The sequence below is a fragment of the Leucoraja erinacea genome, chromosome 20 (assembly GCF_028641065.1).
Source record: "Leucoraja erinacea ecotype New England chromosome 20, Leri_hhj_1, whole genome shotgun sequence".
NCBI classification, from domain to species: domain Eukaryota; kingdom Metazoa; phylum Chordata; class Chondrichthyes; order Rajiformes; family Rajidae; genus Leucoraja; species Leucoraja erinaceus.
The window spans coordinates 19,340,448-19,352,522 of record NC_073396.1 but is presented as its reverse complement, the minus strand read 5'-3'; the positions used below and the strand labels follow the sequence as shown (position 1 = coordinate 19,352,522).

At 48.5% G+C, this 12,075-nt stretch overlaps 1 protein-coding gene across 3 annotated transcripts in view; it reads right to left on the bottom strand.

Annotated features, from left to right (window-relative positions):
- xpo6 (exportin 6) overlaps positions 1-12,075 on the bottom strand; it is an 86,725-nt gene that overhangs the window by 15,086 nt on the left and 59,564 nt on the right. For all 3 annotated transcript variants that reach the window (XM_055651502.1, XM_055651501.1, XM_055651500.1), the window contains 8 exons: positions 9,580-9,672; positions 7,717-7,861; positions 7,276-7,422; positions 4,345-4,534; positions 3,651-3,806; positions 1,042-1,156; positions 456-627; positions 6-167 (listed from right to left, as the gene is read on the bottom strand). In XM_055651502.1, coding sequence (XP_055507477.1) covers positions 6-167; positions 456-627; positions 1,042-1,156; positions 3,651-3,806; positions 4,345-4,534; positions 7,276-7,422; positions 7,717-7,861; positions 9,580-9,672 — 1,180 coding nt within the window. The remainder of the gene's footprint in view (positions 1-5; positions 168-455; positions 628-1,041; positions 1,157-3,650; positions 3,807-4,344; positions 4,535-7,275; positions 7,423-7,716; positions 7,862-9,579; positions 9,673-12,075) is intronic.

The window sequence follows — 12,075 nt, the reverse complement described above, 5'->3', positions numbered from 1 at the left end:
GTTACCTGCATGGCAGAAACAAACTGGGCTTCATTCTCCATCGGTTCCTCAGCTGTTCCACGCTGAACACTCGCCAAGACAGAGGATTTAAAGAAAAAACGCCAGTTGTTGTGCAGAATCTGGTAAAGCAGCTCAAACAGCTCCATCTTCACATCAGGCGAGGACCGCTGGTGAGCAAGAATATCAGCGTAAGTTGAGCAGATGGAATAGAACACAGCGCACAACATCCAGTCCTTTAAACGTGCTTCTTCATTCAAAAAGATTAACCTTCACCATTACCTCTGCTTTCCTCCTCCACCCCTCAAACAGCTAGTAATACTCAATGGGACATTTACAGATCTGTGAGGTGCAGAAACTCCAAATATGTTTATGACACAAGGCTGCCTTCAGGATGTAGTGACGCACCTGCATAGCTCACTAGAGCAGCTTTAGAAGTGACGGAGTGAGAGCCTTACCTCTGCTACGATTGGGTAGACCTGCTCCATGCAGAGGGAAATGATGCTGGGGAGGAACGGCTTGAACGCCTGTCCTGGTTCCTGGACCACCACCTGCAGGATTTTCAGAAACTTCTCCACCACACGGCAGCCCCCACTGCCCTCCTCAAGAATGCTTTCAGCCAACTGCTCCCTGTGGAACAGAAGGGAAGTCCCACATCATACACAGGGCTCATGGCAAGAATAGAGGAATCACTTCCACAAACCGTGTGCGATCTCACAGCCAGGGCAGGAGGAAATTGTGAATGCAGTCACTTTGGACAGAAGGTTGTGAAAGCACCACCAATTTTCCAGCCACAACTGACTCACTTGCAGGAATGACTCCTCTCACTCCACAACCGGGGATCGTGACAGAAGCTTCCTCGTGGCGATCCCTGGAAGCGACGACGCAATACACTGTGAAGCGTCGGGCGACAATTCTTTCAACATGTTGGACGGCGACAGAAGCCAACAGCGAGCTACATCGTCTGACACACGAGCGAACAAACTCCACAACCCATCTTTAAAAGCCCAGGGTCTCACCATTCACGCTGACAAGGCCACTTACCTGGTGAACATGTTGAGGAACGTTTGGATGATCTGTTCTGTGAAGGGAACTCCCATCTGCACCCTGAGGCCTTGAAACAAAGTGAGGAAGAAGCTGAGCATCTCATCTGTGATACCTGGAAGGGAGAGGGGACACCAACTTCAGCCAGCACCCAGTTGTAACACGTGGACACCACACATCTACCATGGGTGGACTGATGCATATGATGTCAATATGATGCAAAATTTGCTACGACTTCTAACACGCTTGTTTCACTCCGTGCTCATAAAAGGTAATTGGAATTAAAAGTCACAACTTAATGCAACGGAAATCCTTTCCCAACATCTGAGAGCTGATCAGCTTTCCCCACTTTATGACATTTCTATAGACGCCAATCACAAAAGTACTGATATTCCAGTATTCCCAGATGTATCCTTGAAAACATATTAAACAATACACTATTTCTTATGGAAAGTGAGATAGCAGGCTTTCACTAAATGTGGCTCCCCCACACCTCTAGCCCACATTCCAAGCCCCAATAGTCACTGATTCACAGGACTGGAGTCCCAAGCTCAATCCTGACCTTGGGGACTGACTGCATGGAGTGTGCACGTACTCCCTGTGACAGCGTGGGTTTTCTACGGGTGCTCCAGTTTCCTCCATCTAAAAGACGTGTGGTCTGTAGGTTATCTAGCCTCCGTAAATTGTCCTTAGTGTGTAGGGAGTGGATGAGAAAGTGGTTTAACATAGTATTTGTGTGAATGGGTATCCCTAAAACAAAACTACATAACACATATTGCAGTTTAGTTTAGAGATACAGCTTAGAAACGGGCTCGTCGGCCAGCGCTGACCAGCAATCCCCGCACATTAACACTGTCCTACACACCCGGGACAATTTTCACATTTACCAAGCCAATTAACCTACAAACCTATACTTCTTTGGAGTGTGGGAGGAAACTGAAGATCTCGGAGAAAACCCACGCAGGTCACGGGGAGAACGTACAAACTCCGTACAGACAGCACCCGTAGTCCGGATCGAACCCGGGTCTCGGGCAATGCAAGCACTGAAAGACAGCAACTCTACCGCTGCGCCACCGTGCCGGTTACTATAAGACTGGATATCAGTCAGGCATGTCAGCCCTAGAAGTCCTGCAAGACAAAGCAGGTTGATAACTAGCAGAGTACCTCACTGGTAAGAGGGAACGCCCGATAAGAACGATTAAGAAAGAACTTCAGATGCTGAAAAAATCGAAGGTAGACAAAAATGCTGGAGAAACTCAGCGGGTGAGGCAGCATCTATGGAGCGAAGGAATTGATGCGGCCTCACCCGCTGAGTTTCTCTAGCATTTTTGTCTACCCCCCCCCCCCCCCCCCCCCCGGATAAGAATGAAGTCAGGATACCATGTTATGTGATTGAGAAGGAACCAACCTCCTATTAAGGGAACACCCCACAACATGTTCCTCACTGGTGGTACTCAGGGTCATATTTACAGGAACAGGAGGTTCTAGTTCCTGCTGATATTTAACTGGCTGATCTTTATCCGAATCTTTCTTACCTACCTTTATTCCAAATCTATAACAGTTAGCCAACAGAAACCTACTACTCTCAGTATCGATTTAATTGCAGTGTATCTTTGTGGCGGGTCAGGCAGATTGCAAGTGCAACCCAAACGAGGTGCCCCTGAAGCCACAGGTAGCACTGCTCACTAAAACTCAAGTACAGGAAAGTAAAGGGCAAATATCTGCAGACGTTGGAAGCAGAAAGTGTTGGAAACACCCAGCACGTCAGGCAGCATCAGTCTGGAGCGCCGTGCAAAGTATCCTCTCCTATGGCATCCTGGTGTGGTTTGCTAGCTGCACTGTGGCTGAGAGGAGGGTGCTGCAGAGAGTTATTAAAACTGCACAGAGCATCACAAACGCTCAAATGCCCTCCCTGGATGACATATACAGGGCCCAATGCTTGCGCCGGGCCACAAACATCAAGCAGGACACATCCCACCCTGCCAACCACCTTTTCACTCTGCTACCCTCTGGGAGGCGATACAGGTCTCTGAAGGCTCGCACCGACCAAGAGACTAAGAAATAGTTTCTATCCATGTGCGATAAAAGAACTTAATTCTAACAGAGAACACTGGGGAAGCACAATATAATTCGGGGTGCAAGATAATGCACCCTGAATTATTTAAAAATATTTTTAATACCTATTTATTATGTGTATATGTTATGTGGATTTTGTGTGTATGTGAGTATATGGCTGTTGTGTTTTGTTCTTTTTAAGCGAAGGAGATGCAATGGAATTTTGTTGCACAGTATTGTGCAATGACAATAAATGAATTCTATTCTATTCTCCTACTTGCAATCCCCGACAGATCATCTGCAACCAACCCCACCAGCACCTCACCTGTCCCCACCCTTGTCATTCACTCTCTCGTGACCTCCTTCCCATCACATGTATCCCTTTGTCCCCTCCACCCCCACCCTCCTCTGTAACTTGAGGCATGTTTGACTTTGCTCAGCTGATGGAATGTTACTGATCTAAACTCGAACTAGTCCACTTTCCACAGATGCCGTACAACGCGAGTATTTCTACCTTTTCTGGTCTTATCTCTGTAAACTAAAGACTGCCTTACCCGGCTGGTGAATAAAGACTGGGAAGAGGGCCAGGGAGACCTGCACCGACTCTTGAAGGGACTGGTAGCAGATCTGGCGGGATTTGGTCACCTCCCCAGACACGTTCTCCACGATGTACCTCAGGATGCTCAGCGTGTCTTGCACGATTGCTTTTGCTGAAACACACAGGGATAATTTATACAATTAAATAAATGCAGAATAGTTACATCCTAGAAACTCAGCTGGAGCCACGGCTGAATGTTCATCAATTTAACATGTTTAAAGTGTTTAGATGTCTTTTTACACGATCTGGGCCACTGGCAATGCCAGCATCTCCTGCCCACCCACTGCCTGGTGCTAGCATCCCTCTGGCAGAGGTTGGTGGTGAACTCTGAAGCCCAACTGCTTGCCTGTACCCTCATGCTCAAGGCAATTAATCGGTGCAGGCTGTGATAAGGCACAGCCCAAGTTCAAGATTACTCATGGCACCAGAAATCTTGCACTCCAGCATAACACGGTGCTTCCTGTTTCTGATTCCTCCTGTTGCTATTAAAGATTTGAACCTGTTTCCTCAATGGGTTTGCTGTTTACAGGAAGAACTTGTGTAGTTCTCGACACGGCGCACTGGTCAAGCAGTAGGGCAGAAATTGCTTCAGAGGGATTTAAATCCAGCAGCAGCCAGCACATACAGGAGAGATGCAGGAATATACTCACTGGCCCCCAGAGCCACTTTGCTCTGCGACAGTCCTGCGCTGTCCTTCAGCTGCCGATACTCTCTGGTGAGGGTGGATATTAGGTTGGTATGATTGGTAGAACGGCCAGCCCACTGCTGCTCACTCTCAGGGAGGTTTGGCCACGGTAACAGCAACATGTTGGACAAGGCCCGACATACCAGCACCTTACCCTGGGGGAGGGGGGGGAGAAAGCACAGCATCAACCCAGTTACACACGTACACAGAAACGGCAGAGGTGACTCGTCTCCCCACAATCCTCGCGTCATAACCAGAAACCAAATCAACAGTAACAGGTAGGGCTGCTGTCTCACAGCACCAGAGACCTGGATTCAATCCTGACCTTGGATGCTGTCAGTGTGGAGTTTGCACGCTCTCTCTATTACCGTGCAAGTTCCCTGTGGGTTCTCTGGTTTCCTCCCACATCCCGAAGACGTGCAGGTGTGTTGGTTAATTGGCCATCTATAAATTCCCCCAGTGTGCAGGGAGTGGATGGAAAGTAGGATAAGATAAAATTAGTGTGTAAATGAGTGATCAGTGGTTTGGGGTGGACTCGATGGGCCTATTTGCAAGGTGTATCTCTGAACTGAATAAATACATTTTGTAGACACAATATGCTGGAGTAACTCAGAGGGACGGGCAGCACCTCTGGAGAGAACAATGTATGATGTTTCGGGTTGAGACCCTTCTTCAGACTGATGTCAGGGGAGTGGGCGGGACAGAGATAGAATGTAGTCAGAGACAGTAAGACTGGTGGGGAACTGGGAAGGAGGAGGGGATAGAGAGGGAAAACAAGGACTATTTGAAGTTATAGAAATCAATGTTCACACTGCTGGGGTGTAAGCTACCCAAGCAAAATACGAGGTGATGTTCCTCCAATTTGCACTGGGCCTCACTCTGACATTGGAGGCCCAGGGCAGAAAGGTCAGATTGGGAATGGGAGGGGGAGTTTAAATGCTGAGAAACAAGTAGATGGATCAGAAGTGGGATCCCGTTGGCAAAAAAGTTGGAGAATTATATGCTGTGTGCGACGGCTGATGGGGTGGAAGGTGAGGACAAGGGGGGCTCTGTCCTTGTTACGAATGGGGGGGAAGGGGGAAGCAAGAGCGGAGCTGCGGGATATCGAGGAGACTTTAGAGAAAGCCTCAATTATAATGGAAGAGGGGAATCCCCGTTTCCTAAAGAATGAGGCCATCTACGATGACCTGGTATGTAAAACCTTATCCTGGGCGCAGATGGAGGAATTGGGAGTAGGGGAATAGAGTCTTTACAAGAAGCAGGGTGAGAAGAAGTGTAGTCAAGATAGTTATGGGAGTCAGTGAGTTTGTAATAGATGCCTGTCAATAGACTGTCTCCTGTGATGGAGACGGTGAGATCTAGAAACGGTGGGAAGATGTCAGAGATGGTCCAAGGGAATTTGAGTGGAAGTCAGGATGGAAATTAGTCATGTAGTTGATGAAGTCAGTGAGTTCTGCATGGGTGCAGGAGGTAGCACCGATGCAGTCATCAATGTATAAGAGGTAGAGTTCGGGGATAGGGCCAGTGTATGCCTGGAACAGTGATAGTTCGACGTACCCTACAAAGAGGCAGGCATAGAATAGAATAGAATAGTTTCTTTATTGTCATTGTAACATGAACCATGTACAACGAAATTTAAAAATGTCAGCCAGTCAGTGCACCATTCAAACATTTCTAAAAGCTAACGATACATACAAGGTAAAATATTAAAAGATAAACAACTAAAATAAATATCACAAAAATATCACGCATAAACACCCAACCCTCCATCCTTCTGTCGATTTCACAGTGTACCACAGTCCCTTAGTATGTCTCGCCCCTGCGTTCCTTGGCAGCTACATTTAGTGCTTTTATAGCAGTGGGGTAAAAACTGTTTTTTAGTCTGTTCGTCCTTGTCCTTGTAGATCTGTACCGTCTGCCTGACGGCAACAGTTGAAACAGGGAGTGTCCGGGGTGGGAAATGTCCTTTATGATACTCTGGGATTTTTTGGTGCAGCAGGAACTGTGTAAGTCCTCCAAGGTAAGGAGAGGGCAGCCGACAATCCTCTGGGCGTGTCAATGGCCCTCTGGAGCGCTTTCCTCTGAGCCGCTGTGCAGCTGGTGTACCACACGCATACACAGTATGTTAGTATGCTCTCAATGGAGCACCGATAAAAGGACAGCAGCAATCTCTGAGTGATGTTGTTCTTCCTGAGCACCCTCAGGAAGTGCCGTCTCTGCTGGACCTTTTTCAGCAGCGCAGTGGTGTTCACGCCCCACGTCAGGTCCTCCTCAATATGGATTCCCAGGAAGCGGAAATCCGCCACCCTCTCCACACAGTCCCCTCTGATAGTCAATGGTACCATGTCCGTTTTATTCTTCCTGAAGTCTATTATTACTTCCTTGTCTTTAAGGTGACCACACTGTCAGCTGCTCCACCTCATCCCGGTAGGCGTATTCGTCCCCCCCGGAGATGAGTCCCACCACCATAGTGTCATCCGCAAATTTGACAATGGTGTTGCTGTGGTGGGCGGGGGTGCAGTCATGTGTGTAGATGGTGTAGAGCAGGGGGCTCAGTACGCAGCCCTGTGGAGAGCCGGTACTGAGGCTGAGGGCCGTGGATGTATGATGGCCCACTCTGACTCTCTGGCTGCGACCCGACAGGAAGCTATTTATCCACGTACAGGTGGAGTGTGGAAGTCCCAAGTCCCCCAGTTTGTGTGTAGTTCTTTCCTACACAAATACATTTTGTATTCAGATGGCCAAGGTGATATCCTGAAGTTTCCAAACAGCTGTACGGAGCAGTTGGGAACCTTTGACAGATAGCATCTTTTATCAGTGACATGCCTAGTGAGCAGTTTTGATTGCCAAGTTCTGCCAATTCATTCTGAGCAGCTTGTTAGATTCTCCCACCTACCTCTTGGGGGAGCTGTCGAGCAGAGCCGTCGGTGATCCTGTCGAAGATTTTCTGCACGGCTCGTATCCTGACCAGAAAGACGGGCCGTATGGTAGTGGCCAACGACAGCAGCAGATGGCACGCTGACAGCAGCAGCTTCTCTGGCACCTGGCGAAACAACTCAATGTGGAACATAAGGCTTTCTGGCTCATGCCCCTCACCACCCCACTCAACAAGGCAATCTCACGCAGTCTTGCACTGGTGTATGAGTTCTCAATATCCGCTCCGGAGCCACAATTCAAATTCCACAATGACAGCAAGGGAAATTTAACTTTAAGTAATTACATTTAAAAAAATAGCAATTTTCAAAAATCTCATCTTATTAACAATAGCCATGGAAGTGTTGGTTCATTCAGCACCTGCTTTGTGTGTTGTCAGAGATCAGTGAAGCTGCTGACGTACCTTTGAGCTGATGAGGGGAGCAGTGGCTTCCATCGTAGTGGAGATGAGAGAGACAAATTGATCTGGGTTTTGCCGCTGAACCTCGCTGTAAAACTGGGCCAGCCAATGGGAGTAGGCCTGCAACGCGGCCAGTGACTGAGCGTGGCTGCAAGACAAGACCAGTAGTTCAACCACAAGGATTTGTAAAGTAGATTCATGATGGCCCCCAACTCCACTCCGAGTCCATACACACCCTGGGTGAAGGCAGCCTAGAGGCTTCCACCCTGACCCGTTCTTCATCATACGTGCAAGTCGACACAACCCTGTGCTCACTCGGGAACACGGGTGGTTCAGTGGGCAGCACATCCCCGTCGGAGGCTGGCAGGTCCAGTCCCATTGTAGAGCCGGCCCACCCCACAGTGGGGGCTTCAAGTAAGTAATGAGCTGCGGCGGCACTGCCAGAACAGCCATCTTCAACGCTAACCCAAGGTCAGAGCAATGAAGCATGGAAACAGCCCATTGTGCCAACCATCAACACCCACTTTCACACAATCGGTTTTATGCCCCCCACATTCCCATCCGTTGTTTGCCCCCAAAATTATATAATTCATCCCACACGCATGTGGTGGTTTACAGCGGCCAATTACCCCACACTTCTTTAGGATGTGGGAGGAAACCAGAAACCCGAGAGCAAAATAAAAGTCACTGTTAACCTGTTCTAGAAATGTCAATTGAACAAATAAATACTTAGCCAACAAAGCAGGGCGAGTTTGCTCATCACCCTAGTCACAGGGAGACATGCAGATTTCATACAGACAACGCCAGATGTCAGGATTGAACCCGTGTCTCTGGAGCCGTGAGGTAACAGCATGAATAGTTGCGTCTGTGCAGACAGAATGCACACTCGCCCTGCTTCGTTGGCTCAGTATTTATTTGTTTAATCAGCATTGAGAACAGATTAACTGTGACTTTATGTTGCTCAGTACGATTTTCCTATATGATTGGTTACCAAGATTTCCTCAGTGTAGCAAACGATTGGTTGTAGAGCACTTGGGACACCCTGTGGCCATGAAAGGTAGGATCACTGAGTCTGCTTCACCATCCATTCAGGTTACATAGAAACATAGAAAATAGGTGCAGGAGGCGGCCATTCGCCCCTTCGAGCCAGCACCGCCATTCATTGTGATCATGGCTGATCGTCCCCAATCAATAACCCTGCCTTCTCCCCATATCGCTTGATTCCACTAGCCCCCTAGAGCTCCATCTAACTCTCTCTTAAATTCATCCAGTGATTTGGCCTCCACTGCCCTCTGTGGCAGGGAATTCCACAAATTCACAACTCTCTGGGTGAAAACCTTTTTTCTCACCTCAGTCTTAAATGACCTCCCCTTTATTCCAAGACAGTGGTTCTGGACTCGCCCAACATTGGGAACATTTTTCCTGCATCTAGCTTGTCCAGTCCTTATATAAGGCTGACGTTCTGCCTCAACACGTTCCTGCCACCCTCAAAACAAACATCGTCCCCAATGAGGAGGAAATCACATTGGACTGAGTAACTGGACAGGTTGTCCAGGCGTTCCCTCTATGGTACACCGAGTTGGCACAGACTGGCAAATAGGTAGTCTTTAGCTGGACAGTTATTGTCAACAGGTTTTCAGATTAAAGTTTTCAGTAACTGTCTACTGAGTGAACACAACCAAATTCAATCGGGCAAATCCATTGCTAAGTGCAAGGCAAAGCCAAGCAGCAGCACATTTTTGATCAGTTTAGCTTCTTTTCGTTGGTATGTCAGGGCATGACCAGGAGAGGCGTGTGCCATTTTGTCCATCTTTTGATATTAACATGCAAAACAGATTTAGCTGACAGGATCAACTGTGTACTTACACATCAATTAAATCTGGCTTCAGCACAGATGGCACTGCTGTTTCCATATCGTACAACTTGATTTGGGACCCATACGATGTCACTTCCACTAGCCTGAGAAATCAGCAATAAATGTACACATGTTAGAACACATTAAACATACACACATTTGGAGCAGGACTGCAATGAGGGAAACGTATGTGCAGCAACAGATGGATAGTTCTAAACAAGGAGGGCCTGTCTGTAATTCCCAAGCCAAACCCCCGATTAGAAACTAGGCTTGTATTCCCTACAGTGCAGAAGACGGAGGGTGTAAGGATTGGATAGAAATTTATAGCAAAGTTGGATCCTTCCTGGTCAAGAAAAATAGCTTAAGACATCAAAAGCCAGGCCTCAGGAGAGACAGTATGAAACGCTTTGACAGTTTGGTTTTAGTATGAATACGGATTGTCCAGACTGCACAAGGTATTGGTGACCGAACTCCATGGGTAAAACATTCAGTCAGCTGAGAATCAGGAAATTGGAAAGCAGAGTACAAAAATATTTTGTTATTCTGGCTCATCATCAAGAGGATTATTAAATCGGCACAAACAAAACTTTTGAGAGTTGAAAATTCAATTGTAAATAAATCAATGGCATCATTTAGTAAAGGCATAACTGAAAATGTTGGAAATGCTCGGCAGGTCGGGCACTATCAATAGAGAGAAAAACTGTGATGATGTTTCAGCTTTACGACCTTTGATGTCTTGTACCATTAATTGTTTCTCCCTCAATTGCTGCCTCGCCAACAGTCTGTCTTTTCTTCTTTTTGTTATTTTTTAGTACAGGTGCACAACCTTTTATCCGACAGCCTTGGGACCAGACACTTTTCGTAATTTGGAATTTGTCGGTCTTCGGAATGGAAATTTTTTAGCGTAGATTTTAATGGCTGGCTCAGTGGTAGAGTGCCCGGCTCATATCCGCAAGGTCGCGAGTTTGCGCCTTGATCCCGGCAGTTCCTCGGTCGCGAATTTGAGTCTTCAGTGTAGTTTTTTTCTTGCAGAATAAATGTCTGTATGAAATGCAGTGTGTTGAATGAGTTCCTGAATTTGTAAATGTGACCGCAGCATTGAATGACCTCCCGCACTCATGTCACCCTAGCGGGGCTACATGCCCTAAGGCGGCCTAAGGCGACATTTTCACACTCTTATATCCGTGTGCAGCAGAGGCGCCAAACGTGAGCTTTGGTGTGCAGACGACATCCTGGAAAAAATGTCTGGTTTCTTCCAGGTAGGCGATATACCCTCCCGCGCAATATACCCTCCACTTTTCTTTTTAGTTCCCCTTTCTTCCAGGACCGACCCGAGGTTCCGCTGTCACCTCTGCGGGCCACCCTCGGTGAACGCTCACTCAACTTTGTCTTGGGATTCCTACTCTCCCAGTCAATGTACCCTCACCTTCTCTTTTATGAATGGGGATTTAGTTCCCCTTTCGTCGAGGACCGACCGGAGGTTCCGCTGTCACCTCTGCGGGCCGCCCTCGGTGAACGTCCTGTCTCCCTGTCCCTGGGATAGCAGGGGGCGATCAAACAGCACAATACCCCCCTCCCCCTCCCCACCTCCAGAGGAATCCGCTCCCCAATGGGCCGCTACGGCGACAAGTGGCAGTTCGCACACAGCCCGAGCTGCGCGACCTCAAGAACAAGACGCACCTTGTGCACCATCAGTTTCTGCCCCTCTGGAGTTGGAGCGGGGCTGGGCTGGAGTTGCTGATCTGGGATCTCCGTGCTTGCAGTGGGCCTGGGGGTCGGTGTCCCGATGAGGGGGCACAGCTCGGGCTGTGGGCGAACTGCCACTTGTCGCCGTAGCGGCCCATCGGGGAGCGGCTCCTGGTGGTCCAGATGTCTCCCGCTAGTTTGCAGTTTTCCTCTGGAGTTGGAACGGGGCTGGGCTGCTGCTGGCTGTGGGTCTCTGGGATCTCCGTGCTTGCAGTGGGCCTGTGGGTCGGTGTCCCGTTGGTCCTGACGTCTCCGGTGACTGGCATTGCCGACGTGAAGACAGTGCAAAGCCCCCACGCCGGTGCAATGCACGGGGAGCTGGAGAGGGGAGGGAAGGGGTCACACACATGGCCGGGAAGCAGAGGGGTGTAGGTGGGGTGAAACTGAAGGGAGCGACAATCTGCAGCTCCCTGCCCGCCGAGTTAAAAAAGTTCCCACGCAAGACTCACGATACACTGTGTATCGTGAGTCTACCGTGGGAACTTTTTTAACTCAGCGGGCAGACAGCAGCATATTGTCAATTATTAACCCTCCCGCGCAATATACCCTCACCTTCTCTTTTATGGATGGGGATTTAGTTCCCCTTTCTTCGAGGACCGACCGGAGGTTCCTCTGTCACCTCTGCGGGCCGCCCTCCGTGAACGTTTTCAAGGACCTTTTTTCAAGGACTGAAAAAATGTCGCTATTCGGAGGTTTTCGTTATTTGGATCTTCGGATAAAAGGTTGTGCACCTGTATGTGTTAAAAGTATGCTTTAGTGTT